This window comes from Metopolophium dirhodum, chromosome 6 (assembly GCF_019925205.1).
Source record: "Metopolophium dirhodum isolate CAU chromosome 6, ASM1992520v1, whole genome shotgun sequence".
NCBI classification, from domain to species: Eukaryota; Metazoa; Arthropoda; class Insecta; order Hemiptera; family Aphididae; genus Metopolophium; species Metopolophium dirhodum.
The window spans coordinates 12,030,484-12,044,511 of NC_083565.1; the positions used below are offsets into that span (position 1 = coordinate 12,030,484).

At 27.1% G+C, this 14,028-nt stretch overlaps 1 protein-coding gene across 3 annotated transcripts; it reads left to right on the forward strand.

The window, feature by feature from the left end:
• The first annotated feature begins 661 nt into the window (after positions 1-661).
• On the forward strand, positions 662-13,170 carry LOC132946281 (ubiquitin carboxyl-terminal hydrolase 36). Of its 3 annotated transcripts, none has more exons than XM_061016188.1 (17): positions 662-933; positions 2,472-2,933; positions 3,015-3,090; positions 3,296-3,406; positions 3,474-3,588; positions 3,656-3,723; positions 3,796-4,021; positions 4,130-4,370; positions 4,438-4,603; positions 4,662-4,794; positions 4,909-5,535; positions 5,664-5,738; positions 5,953-6,006; positions 6,098-6,204; positions 10,180-10,295; positions 11,226-11,443; positions 12,514-13,168. In XM_061016188.1, the coding sequence occupies exons 2-17, from the start codon at positions 2,511-2,513 to the stop codon at positions 12,518-12,520; spliced, it is 2,763 nt and encodes a 920-aa protein (XP_060872171.1). In that variant the 5' UTR covers positions 662-933; positions 2,472-2,510; the 3' UTR covers positions 12,521-13,168. The 3 variants fall into 3 exon arrangements, with proteins under 3 accessions (XP_060872171.1, XP_060872170.1, XP_060872169.1); XM_061016187.1 differs by having other exon boundaries at positions 12,521-13,168; XM_061016186.1 differs by having other exon boundaries at positions 11,226-13,170.
• The last annotated feature ends 858 nt before the right edge of the window (positions 13,171-14,028 follow it).

A 14,028-nucleotide genomic window follows, 5' to 3' on the forward strand; every position in this document is an offset into this window, starting at 1 on the left:
TATGATGAAAAAACATTTTATTTTGCAATAAGAGTATAAGACCTAATATACAATAGTCAATAGTAATAACCTATACCATTTTGTTTTCATCTATTTTTGTCACTTGTTACGTTCCTCCTTCCTCCTACGTTATATCAATAGTTTATTGTACAAATTACAATTACAATTTGTATGTGTTTGTGGCCTACTGACCTGTGCTCTACGGCCTACACCAAGGATGGGAAAAACATAGACAAGTATACTAAATCTGACCGCAGATGCCGCGGGCCGCGGCCTGTTGGCCCGTTGAACTCCCACTATCCGTGGCCGACTAATGTTAATTCATGGAAGAACCGACCCACAGTCAGTGGTCCGTGCCGATACCGTGACGGGCGTGACGTTCGCGCTTCAGGAAAATTGTCGTTGTTAGGAAGAAAACATGGGAAAATAATGTAGATTGAAGTAGAATGTTGGTAAAATGTGACAGCAGACAAAGCTAGAGCTGGTGGTGTCTTATATTAATTTAATAGAATGATTTATGATATTATAATAAGTACTAAGAATAACTTAGCGGCATTTCCATTCAAACAGGCTACTGCCGTTTTCTATGCCATGATATTTGTGATGAGCCTAGTGTTGATTGGCCGCCTGCAATCGGGGTATCGGACAACTACAGTACTACACTCGCAGGCGGCTCCTATGCCAAGTTTACAGGTTAGTGTAAGTAAATTTGCAGTCGAAAAAATCAAGTGAAATCCTCTTCGTTCCTCGGTGTTTTAGTTATTTTTATTTTTATTATTATTTGAATTTTTTTTTTACTCAATTATGTGTGTGTGTTCTGTAGTTGTAATATTGTAACAATAATAATAACAATATTAATATTTTTATTATTTACTTTTATAACGTGTGCCCTATTACGCGATTGCACGCCATTGCTGCTGCCCCGGATTCGACGTGAGTATAATAATATTATCGTCTTTTCGTTGTCACACAATAGAATATAATATACCTTTGTCATTTGACTTGCGTGGGTGAGATAGAGACTGCGGGATCTCGGGGAGACGTGTACGAATGACGAAAAATGAGCGTGTCGACGGTCACCGCCATCCGTCAATGGACCGGGGGAGCGGAAGCACCCGAACGCGCGTGTATATAATAGACGATATGACCGCCCGGCCGGTTTCCGCCAAAATTCTTGTGTTCGCCCCATTGAAGTGTGATTATGGAGGCTTTCTTGAAATCACGAAACTATACGCACAACGGTAGTGCACTAACCTTGTACTATCGAGACGACCATGTGAGATAGCGCTCCGGGGGCCGGGACAGATTACACCTCTATGGATTACACACAGACCTTCGATAACGTGATGTCGATCGGGCTTCCGCGCGAGTGTTATGTGAAAGACAAGCAAATGGGTCGTGTTAATTCTATATTCGAATCCAAATTCCATACCCAACAACGGTACCAAGTCCCAACTAGTTGTTTGTTAAACAGAGCTTGTTTGAGTTGAACCTATTTATCTCTGTCAAATTGAACAATAACAATAAGATGTATATATTTTATGTGGTTTACCTGATCTACGTTAGGTTTTCAGTCCATGATTTTAATGTCAATTAATTTTGAAATAAAATAGGATTTTTTCAGAACTTAGGCTAAAAAAAAAATTACATTTTTTATCTTTTTGATCAATTAATTTGCCTAATGTAAATTATTTTATGAAATTTTGAGGAGGATAATAAAGGAATTTACTATACCCATTTTATTATTTAATGCAAAAACTTAATTTTCAAGAATATCAAATCATTGTCTGACTAACAATTGGTTATTAATTAATTTTAATCATCCTAATCTAATAGTTTCCTAATTATGCTATTTTTTCCTTTGTTGTCACATTTACTTTTCTTCTAGTGATAGGTAATTTTATATTATTTTTTTTTGTATTTGTTAATTTTAAACAAAATATGTTGAATTCACTTACTTTGTAATTAAGTTGGTATATTTGTCTAATATATCATTATTATTTTATATTAAAATATTCTTTGGTGCTTCATAATTCATATTTATATTTATAATTGTATTTAGGTAGGTACTTAAAATATTTATAAATGTATAATTGTCTACATTTATTATCTTTCAATAATACATTTATATCCCTAAGTAATAATAATAATATTATTTCTGATAGTACCTACCTACATTTAAAAATCTCATTTGTTGAGATTCTCGTGATTGTATTTTTAATTTTTACTAAGTTTCACTGTAATAGGTTATTTACACATCAATTGCACAATTGTATATTTTGATAGTGTTATTGTTATTTATAATTCATTAATCTTACTTACCTATAAATAAAATATTAATTAAAAGTTGTATATTATATAAATCATTTTTTTACTAATTTCTAATATTAGTAATATACGTTATTATCTATCAAAAGTATCAAAAGGTGATGTCTAAAATAAAAAATTGAGTTAGTTATTTTGTTTTTCAGATAATTAAGTTTACCGTATGATGAGTTGGAAATATAATAATGCCAGCCGCAAGCAATCAAATAGGTTCTGCTTTGTTTCAGTCTCTTTCTAACAAAGTTACTGATCGCCGCACTCACCATTCATCTGTGGCAGACGACCGTTCTAGTTACTTATACATAGCATCAAGTAGAATTTTAGATAAAAGTATAGAATTTGAAATGTTAGACCATAAACCATCAATGTTATCTCAGATGAAAAACAATTGTATCATGTTACTACAAAATGGTTGTAGTAAAAAAGAAATGATTAAAAAAAATGAAAGGCTGAATGGTGATACTAACAAAATATCCCATTTACCTAAACCTAAAGTAGTATTATATCCTCCTGAACGTGTACAACTAGGCTGGCAGGATAAAAAAATGTCAGTTGGTTCTGGATTAGATAATCCTGGTGTAATATGTTACATCAATTCTACATTACAAGTATGTGTTAGAGTTCACTTAATTGTATTATTTATGTCTATGTGTTTAATTGTGTTTTTATTTTTTTTTAAATACGTGTAGGCACTATTTCATATTCCTGCATTTACAAATTGGCTGATGAGTGATGAACAACATCAAAAAACATGTCAACAAAAAAGTAAATATAAATATTATTTATATGGTTAAAAATTACACTCAAAAAATGTGTCGTGTAATAGTTATTACATTATATATTTGTAAATATTATATTATGTATTAGTTTTTTTTTTATAATATAATCACAGTGTAGGCCTAGTTTAAAATGGGCATGTATGATTTAATCATTTATATTTGAATAAGAATATTTTTTCGTATATTTTTAGCTGGATTTCAAAAAGATTGTATTGTATGTATGGTCTGTAATACATTCACATTATCTCAAAAACACACTGGTTCTAGCTTCAAAGCATCAATCATAACTAATCGCCTATCATGTATGTAAATCAAAGTAAAAATCAAATTAAAGTAGGCACAAAAAAATAATTTATGTTTCATTGTTAGTAATATGTAAACATTTGTCAACATATCGTCAAGAAGATGCCCATGAGTTCCTTCGTTACCTTATCGAAAGTATGGAACGGTGCTATTTGTCCGTTTTAGGACATGCTGCTAAATCGTATGTATATCATATAAATAACAATATTAATATAATACCTATTGTCTTATATTTTTATATATTATAGTCTAGACAATTATTCTAAAGAAACAACACCTATTAACCAAATATTTGGTGGTTATATCCGCACTGAAGGTATATTTATTATAAACCTATAAAGAGTTTAGTAAATTGAACATTAATACAAAATATATTTTCTATGTTTAGTAACGTGTGGTAAATGTGGACACATATCAACTACATTTCAACATTTTCAAGATCTCATACTTGATATCAGGCACTCTGATAATGTTAATGACGCTTTAGATAACTATTTTGAAAAAGAACCATTAGATGAATCATATGTATGTGAAAGATGTCGACGACAAGTTGCTGCTGATAAAAAGTTCTCCATTGAAAGAGCCCCAAACGTTTTATGCATTCAGTTGAAAAGGTGAATTATTGATAAGATTAAAATTTGTTGTATATATTATTATTGTGCTGTACTGCTGTCAGTGAAGTAACTAAAAACTAATGATAATTTCTGACAATAATATTACAGGTACAGTGTTGGTATGGGTGGATTTAGTGGAAATAAAAACAGCAAAGCTATTCAAATAAATGAACGATTAGATTTATCCAGTTATCAATTTGATCATCATAAGTTTAAAATTGATGCTCGACCATTAAGATACCATCTGGTATCCATGGTAATTCATTATGGTTCAAGTTTACATAGTGGACATTACACAACTCTTGGTTTAACACCCTCTGGATCTTATTACTATTTCAATGATTCAAATGTATGTATTTTAATTATTATATTTCCGTCTCATTTATTTATTTTTTAACTATTGGTTTTGTGAACAGGTTTATCAAACAAATTTCAAAAATTATTCGACAAGTAATGATTCCTATATAATATTTTATGAATTGGAACCATCAGAAAACATGAATAACACAAATATAGAAAGTAAGACGTCGACTGTAACGTCTACTTCAACTTGTAAACCGTCTGTAAATGGCTTTTTTTCTAGTAAGTATTCTAAGTTTTATAATTTATTTTTTATAATATAATGTGTATTTTTATTTAGACAAGAGCAATGGAGTTACAAAGCCTTTAAACGGTGTTACAAAACCATTGAACGGTTTAAACAATATTAAAAAAAATATTATCAAAGACAAAAAAAGTCAAATATATGATAAATGGGATTCAAATATTAAAATGTAAGATATTTATATTTTAATATTATATATTCTAAATAATATATAGTTATATAATGTAAAAAAAAAGTTTTATACTCTAATAATCATTTAAAATATGTAACTTTTAAATTTAAGGTTAAAACAAGGACAGCAAAAAGATAAATCACTAATTGAGAACACTTGGAATTCAAATAGTAAAACAATGGAACCTACAACTAATGGAATCAAACCATCTTTAAATTATAATAGCTTAGTACCTTATATTGATTCTGATAAAGAAGGTAGTGATGATGAGAATAGTTCACTATCTGGTGAAGATAATGTTTCTTCGCCTATGATATTAGGAAAAGTCAAACACTCAACAGACCAAAGAGTTCCTGATAAAAAGCCTTTAGTTATGAGACCTAAGGAAGATCCTAGTGAAGTTGCTACAGAAACACCTCCTAAAAAATGTCTGGTATTGAAACCACCAAATGATGATTCACCTATTAATGAACAAGACAAAGAAATTCTACCAGCAAAAAAATGTTTAGTATTGAAGCCTATAGATGAAGAACCATTGGAAGTGAAACCTGAACCTGAACCTGTCAAAAAATGTTTAGTTAGAATTCCAAAAGATGATAATGAATTTTCTACTATTACTAAGGCATCTCATTCCACTGAAGGAAAAGATTCAGAAAAAAAAAACCGCAGGCGGGAAAATGGATTTTTGGAATTGGATGTTAATAAGTCCAAAGCCCGACTTGATCACAATTACAATGGGTTGGTAGTTATTTAATTTAAATGATTGAGATTCTTTAATTACTTAATTTTATATTGTAGTTCTTATTAACTTTACAACACATACATTTACTGTATAGTATACCTAAAATATAATTTTAATGTTACAGAACTAAGTCACCAACTGATAACAAAACAAATGGAAAGTGTGTAAACGGAAATGATTCTCTTGATGATAAACCTTGGTGAGTTTGATAATATAAGTATAAAATAATATTTATTTAATGTTTGCTCAACTTCAATAACACCTATATTATAAAAGGTTATTTTGTTGAATTCATGATTTTTTTCTCCCAATTTCTGAGCCTCTGGTTGTAAAGTATGCAAAGTTTCTTTTGTAGTTTTTCATAACCCCATCACTGGTTAATTTTAGTTAATTTATTTCTTATTAAATTTTAGGAGTAAGTTATCAAATGGGAATAATCATAAACATTCAAATGGGACAAAGAACTGGCAAGTAACTTTAATACTTATTAATTTTAGTGATGATAAATAGTTTTTTTTTTGTTTGGGATAATAATTAATTTGTTATTACTTATTTTAGGCCCAAGTTTACCAATGACTTTCAAACTAATGGTAATATTAAATCAAATGGCAACAATTTTAAAGATAGTATGAAGTCACGAACGCATTTGGGTTTTGGTGGAGATGGTAAATATTTATTATGTTTTTAATTGTTCATATTCCATAACTTATGTGAACTGAAGCCATATCTGTGGCAGATTATTGAGTTTAGTATTGTTATATTCCCACTAAAATAACACAATAGCATGGTTTTGTTTGTTCAATTCAAAATGTCATTAAATATTGTACTATGACTAAATAACAATGTACAGAAATAAATTATTTTATTTTATTTTTGTTATCATTTGTATTTCAACTATATTTTTAGCCAAGTTGTGTTATTTTATTGGAAGGATCTGTTATTATCCAATTCTTATCAATTTGTAATTTATTGTCTGAGCTGACACGCTTTTAGAAATAAAACTTAACTCACAGGAAAAGAGATCATGCCAGTTAAGTCCAAATAATTATATTTTTTCTTTCAAAAGCGCCATTTTATGTTATGTGCCTAACTCATTTAAATTACATTGGAATCAGATTTGAAACCTATATTTTTACAAGTTGTAATAAATGTTCAAAATTCACTTATGTTATTAAAATACATTTTTCTAGAATTTAAAATAATAAATAAATCCACTTGAAATAATATAAAAATGATTAAAAGTTAACTATTCTACAAAGTTTTGATACAAAGTTTTTTCCGTATAGAAGTAGCCTATTTTGAATAGAAATTCCTGAAGTTTTATCCTTTTATAGTTAAAAAATAGCTCTGAATCCCCAACTCAGCCATTTTTCAGTTATTTACAATATGTAACCATGGCAAAGTACAAAAATATTAATTATCTCAAATTAGTCTTAAAATTAAAATTAAAAACCAGACATGAAATACCATACTATAAAAAAAAAAACGAATACTTCTTCAGGAGTGGGATGATAAGGTTTGTCTTCAACAACTATCAGTAATATAATAGATGAATATTTCATCACTAGCAATAGTATGTATAACTAAATTTAATGTTTTGATTATTATTGTTTTTAGAATAAAACTTAAAATAAAAATAAAAACTATGAACATATTCACATTTCAAAACTCAAACTGTCGATTAATAATTAATTAAGTCTGTATTTGTTTAAATTATTACTTATAAAATTCTTACGCAGTTAATACTTTTGTATAATTGAAAAAATAATTGCATACAGTAAAAAATAAAAAATAACTGAAAAATGGCCCCAAGTCAGCAATTTTTCAGTTATTTTTGGCTGAGTTGGGGCCATTTTTAAGTTATTTTTTTATTTTTTTACTGTATGCAATTATTTTTTCAATTATACAAAATTATTAACTGCGTAAGAATTTTATAAGTAATAATTTAAACAAATACAGACTAAATTAATTATTAATCGACAGTTTGAGTTTTAAAATGTGAATATGTTCATAGTTTTTATTTTTATTTTAAGTTTTATTCTAAAAACAATAATAATCAAAACATTAAATTTAGTTATACATACTATTGCTTGTGATGAAATATTCATCTATTATATTACTGATAGTTGTTGATGTTGAAGACAAACCTTATCATCCCACTCCTGAAGAAGTATTCGTTTTTTTTTTTATATTATGGTATTTTATGTCTGGTTTTTAATTTTAATTTTAAGACTAATATGAGATAATTAATATTTTTGTACTTTGCCATGGTTACATATTGTAAGTTACACAATTAAATAATAACTCATTATGAGAAAAGTTTCATAATTTTCTGATATATTATATTGATGACAATCGTTTTGTCACCACCCACCTCTGAAGTAATTAAGTGTAATTTTATAATAGTAATTACTTTTTAAATTTTGGAATAATAATTTTATTTAAATATTTTTTTATGATGAATTAAGAAGGAACATACAATCCATTAACTAAATGTAAGTTTATGACGTTCACGTAGTTAATTTGAACAACTTCCATATTGATAATTTAATCCACTAGTATATTTAAATGTTTTTTTTGGTTGAATAATTTATTTTTTAAATTTTAAGTATTAAACACTTCTATTAATGATGTGATATGATTCAAGAGTTTTTCTGAAATTCATTGATGACAATCTTTTTATCACCACCCACCTCTGAAATACCTGTATAAAAATAATAACTATAGAAGAAAACTTTCTATGATTTACACAATTATTATTTCTACTTACTTTTCCCAGTCAAATGTAAAAAAAGGGGGAAGAAAATAGGTAACTGCTCTGATACACAATAAGTATCGAAAGTAATTCATGATTAAGTTTGTAATGAATGTGTTTTATTTGAATTCAATGATAAATTATTGCATATGAAAAAAGGATTCTGAGTGATTGCGTATATTCTGCTTATATTCTTAAATATATTTTATAATATATTTATATTGCTATTACCTATATTAATTTATTTTACATTTAGTAATACCGTAAGTTTAATTAATATTTGTCTAAGAAATTGTATTTATTATAATAGTATATATATTTATATCATACATCATTGTTATTAATTTTGAATCAATATAAACTTACCATAGAATGGTATAGAATAGCCAATAGCATAAAATTTATCCAAATATTTTGAAAAATTTTATTGTGTATAGTAAATAATAATAATTTAGTATAATTATTAATGAAAAATAAAAGTCCCTACAAGTATAATTTACAACAAAATAATAAAGATTGGTTTTTGTTGTTTATTAATACCTATTTTGTTGAACTTGAAATGACTTTAAAAAAACTATACATTTGTATCTATGAGATTTTTAAGTTTCTATCAGCTTATGAGGAACCTCTGTTAAATTTTCAAGCCTTAGTTATTAATATTAAATTTTTATCTAGAAAATAATACTGCTAAATTCTTTATATCAACATTTGAAATTGAAACGCTTATAAAACAATATTTTCGTGGATTTTTGATATTTTGAAACTGCTGTAGAACAAATTTTCTAGGACTGTTTTGGTTTATTTTTAAATTTTAACATCGACCTGAAAACCACATATTGAGGAACCACGGTCCTAACCTTACTTTTGAATTTCATGACAACTCTCTTAAATATTAAAGCTCAATTGATTTCAGTGAATTCAAATATATCTATTATTTTATATGTTTGTGATACAAAGACAACACATGTGTGAATATGATATCCTCTTAACATTCATAAGTGTATGGATCTTAATTACTGGCATAAACTTACAGCTTCCATTATCTCATTTTTATGATTTTATGATCATCTAGTATATTTTTATTTTTTCTCTTTCCTAGAATGATGATTTTCATAGATTTTATATAACATTACTAGTCTTAAATTCAGTTTTTCAGTGTTGGCTTTAGTTGATAAATCTACTAAGTATTAGAAATATTAGTTTGTTCCTTAAATCATTAAATAATTTTGAGTTTTAGGGTTTGGGGCTGAACCTTACATTATCAAGTATGTATCTATAGGCGCTTATGAAAAGTTTGAACTGGTTGAACCAGTGAATTTACATGCATAATAAATGCTTATTATATCTTCAGGTCGACTTCACTACAACTTTTTTTAAGCGCCTTAGTGTACTCAATGATCACCTACTTCAGGTGGCCCTGGATCCGCTCAGTGAAAAATACTGTCATTCAACACATATTGGTCATGGCAAGGTCCATTCAAAAATGCACACTAAAATGCTTGATTTCCTATTGTGATTAAATGAAATTACAATTCAATTGTATATAGTTGTAAGATTTAATTCTTGACAATTATACCCTAAAAATCAGAATATATATAGAAATCTATTAAATCATATCCTGAATTTAATCATTATTGAATAAAGTATAAATAAGAATTTCATCTTCAAAGTGTCATAATTATTGGTTAAAAATTATTTATCAACATATATTTTCAATAACATTTCTATGCATCTGAATGACTTCTGAAATTCTCCTATTTAAACATATATTAATCAAATAATGTTTAGTATGAACATAATGGTGGTAATTAATTTACAGAAACCTCAGAAGTTAAAATTATTGTATTGATAAATATTTTATTATTTTTATTATTGTGATTTTTAGTTAAAACCTGGAATGGTGAAAAAAGCTTTGTAGACCGAGAGGCTGAACAGGATAAAAGTAATGGAGTTAAACGTTCATTTGATGATGAATACAATGAAGATTTTGATAGAGGGGTTGTGAGTATATTTGAATAATTTTTTAAAACAAAGTAAATAAATAGAACAATTATATTATTATTGATGATAAAATATAAAAGTAATTGCATTTCTATTTGTATATCTCAAAAGCTTAAAATATATGTCTTCATTATATTTTTTACTGTATTCATACATACTATATTCACTGTAAATAACAACATTGTATAATATGTTGCCTATACTTATGTAGCTATTTATAAGATTAACAAATGTACATAATATTGACTGTTAAGTGGACATGACGTGTGCTCTCTCTATATTACACACTTACAACATACACAAAACATGTTCATGTAGTCTGAGTAGCACTCGTTAAAATTTGGGTGTAGAATAAAAATACCTATTATTAAATTGAATTGTGACAATATTTTTGAGAACAAGACTAGTTTTTTCCATTATTCCCAATATAATATTCATTATATCGTGTAAAAATAGGAAAAATGTCAACATTTTTAATGACCGTTAACTTTTCAAAATTTAAATTTTTTAAAAAAAACTCGCCACCTAGCTCTAAAATATTTTTATCTTTTAATTTTGTAGTATGTTCTTTTATTCTAACACCAAAATTGATGAGCGAGTATTACTCAGATTGTGTAAACGCATATGTAAGATTGAGACAACACAGCAGGTGTGACATCCTCTTAACCCTTTCACTGCTGAATTTATTTTTTCTCGTATACGGCTTCATGCAGGGAGGAATTTTTTTTTATATTATATCTTTGGATTTGCCTAATAATTTACCGTATGTTCATGTTATCACATTAATGATTAATCTAAACATTTATTGTTTTTTTTTTTAACTATATGTATTATGCATTCATAGCAGTGAAATGGTTAAATCAATCCCATATGTTACAATATATTTTAATTTTTGACCACATGTTAATAATAATAAATAAAACATTATAGGTAAAAAAGAAGAAATTTGATAGTAAGAATCACCACTCAAAAGAAAATGGTTCCAATGCCTTGCAAATGTTACATAATCAATTAAATCAATTTAATGGTAAAATGGGACGAAGTAAAATCACTTGGATGAATCGAACCAAAAATTACAGACAATATAACAATGGATATCGTCACAATGGCAGTAGTGGAAATAGTGGCGGAGGATATAAGAAACCCAGGTATAATAATAATCGTCGCCATTGGCATAAACAGCGTTAGATATTTTGTGTTTAGTTTTGTACATCAAAAACATTTTGTGAAATGTTATAAATTATAATATTATTCTAGGTTAAAATACAATTTAGAATGAATAAGTTAAATATGACATTTAAAAAAAAACTAAACCATATTTTTAATAAATAAATTAAGATTAATTAGAAATTCCATTGCCAACTACCTTGATTTCAGCTTGGCTATTCTAGTCTAGCAATTTAAGTATTGTATTTTTGATAATTTATCATCTGGAAAAATTGTTGTTTATGCATTTTATAATTACACTGGTAATAAGAACATCTTATTGATATCTGTTGTAAATATTGGACAACTATTTAATAATTTTTGCAAAATTTCTCAAAGTTTTTCAAATTTTCAATTTCAATTTTTAGGCAATATTAAACTCATTATTTCTTACTAAATAAATAGTTATATAGTGCTTATTTTTAATTCAATTTTTCAAAACCATTTATTTTTATTTCATGAATGTATTGCACTATTTATCTCTTTTTTTATTTTAGTTAGTATATTTTCTGTTTATCAAGTTCCATTTTTAATTTTCCTTCACTGACATCTATTTAAATAATAAAACAAAAAACTTTTTATTTTAATTTTCTTAATGTAAAGTAGAAATAGTTTTTTTTTAAGATTATTGGTTTTTTTTTTATATATATAACCCGTCATTTGTTCAATTTAATTTTTAATAAAAAAGGGCAATTAACTTAGATATTTTTTTGTATTATAATGATAATTATTTTTATAAAGTTTGTTTACTTAATAAATTATGTATTTATGTAGGGTGGGAAGGGATTTAGATTAGTTATTACCTGTAAAAATATTGTCCATTTTCCCTATTTAAGTTTAGAAAATAAAACAAGTTTTTTCAAGTGTATTTGGATGCTGAAAATGTTAGCAATGTTTAAAGTTTTTAAGTAGTTCCCACTTAATATTCAATTACCGTCTCGTGATTCGTAAAATAAAATTGTGTGCACGCGTTGTTAGTATGACTACTTGTAATTTTTTTTAAATTTCTAAGTTTATAGGCTCTACTGAAGCGCCTGTTGTAATAACAATGTTTGTACTCCGATTTTCACGGTCGGTTCCTAACTTCAGAACATCCAGACTACAGTGTTGTTGTTGTTATTATTATTACCATTTTTATATATATATATATGTCTACAATCAATAGGTCATTAACGAAGTAAATATTTTGTTTTAACCTCTGAATAGTAAAAATTTTGATTTTTCTTGTATATAAACTGTGTAATTAAATTTATTTAAATACTATGCGTATACAATATTACTTTGTTGAAATCTTAAACACAAACATTTCACTTATAATCTCAAAATAAATTTATGTATATCTATATAATACTAATAATATAATATATACATGCATACATAAATATATTAATGACATTTTATTGATGCATTATAATTTATAATGTATGGTTTTTAAAGATAAAACACCTTGATACTGTTATTCTATATGCATTGTAAACTTGAATATAAGATATGTCTAAAATATGTAAATAAATGTTTATGTGTATTGTGTACCTATCATTTGTAAAAATTGAATTGTATTGCTTAAAAATAATTTTTAATGTATATTTAGATAGACAAATATTGTAAGATGACTATTATGTGCGATTAAATGTGAAGTATGAATTGAAAAAATAAATAAAAATTTACATAATATTTCAATTAGATGTAAGGGTATAACTTTTTATGGGTAAATATTTTTTACGTTAAATGTATAACTAAAAATATATCTTGGACCTACTACTTTCATGTTCTAATGGCTGTGTAACTGATCTAGGATTTATTCTTAGTAGTGATCTTGATCCGTGACACCACATTAAACATATTTGTTGTAAGGCTTTTAAATCTCTGGGCTTTGTATTAAGATTATGTAGTGATTTTCGGTTAGACCTATCTTATAAGGTGCTTTATTGTGCACTTGTTCGCCCTATTGTTGAGTATGGTGCAGTTATTTAGGATCCTCACTACCTCAATGACTCTTAGGCTTGAAAGGGTTCAGCGTAAATTTATGAGGTAAGCTAGTTTTAGATTGAATATCTAACTATGGACCAGTTGCTACTCAACTTGGGCTGGTTGAGCGTGGATGGATCTCGGGCATTAAGTTCCTGAATAGTTTGTAACGAGGTAATATTGATTCTCCCTATTTGCTTTTCTTAATTTGTTTAAGAGTTCCTCAACGTCATTCCCGATCTGTTGCTCCTTTTTATGTTCCTTTCTCCTCCACTGATTACCTTAAAAATGAGCCTATACACGTATGATGACAAATGCCAATGTTGACCCTTCGTTTCTCCTATGCCTATAATTTACTTTCTAGCTAATAATTTATTATTATATCATAATTTGAACAATTGATGTGTAACTATATTATAATGTATAATGTGTATGTATGTTCAAAGGGTTTATCCCGTATATTTAATAAAATAACCCCCACCACTCTAGAAAAATTCTAAATATCCCCATGTGGATATCTATATTACTTAAGTACCTAGTGGTCAGTAAGGTATTTACG

Excerpts from the sequence above, each read along its gene's own strand:
- LOC132946281 (XM_061016186.1), top strand. The coding sequence starts at position 2,511 with ATGCCAGCCGCAAGCAATCAAATAGGTTCTGCTTTGTTTCAGTCTCTT. Across the intron at positions 4,371-4,437 it reads ACTATTTCAATGATTCAAAT|GTTTATCAAACAAATTTCAA; the intron begins GTATGTATTTTA and ends TTTTGTGAACAG. Across the intron at positions 10,296-11,225 it reads AAGATTTTGATAGAGGGGTT|GTAAAAAAGAAGAAATTTGA; the intron begins GTGAGTATATTT and ends AAAACATTATAG.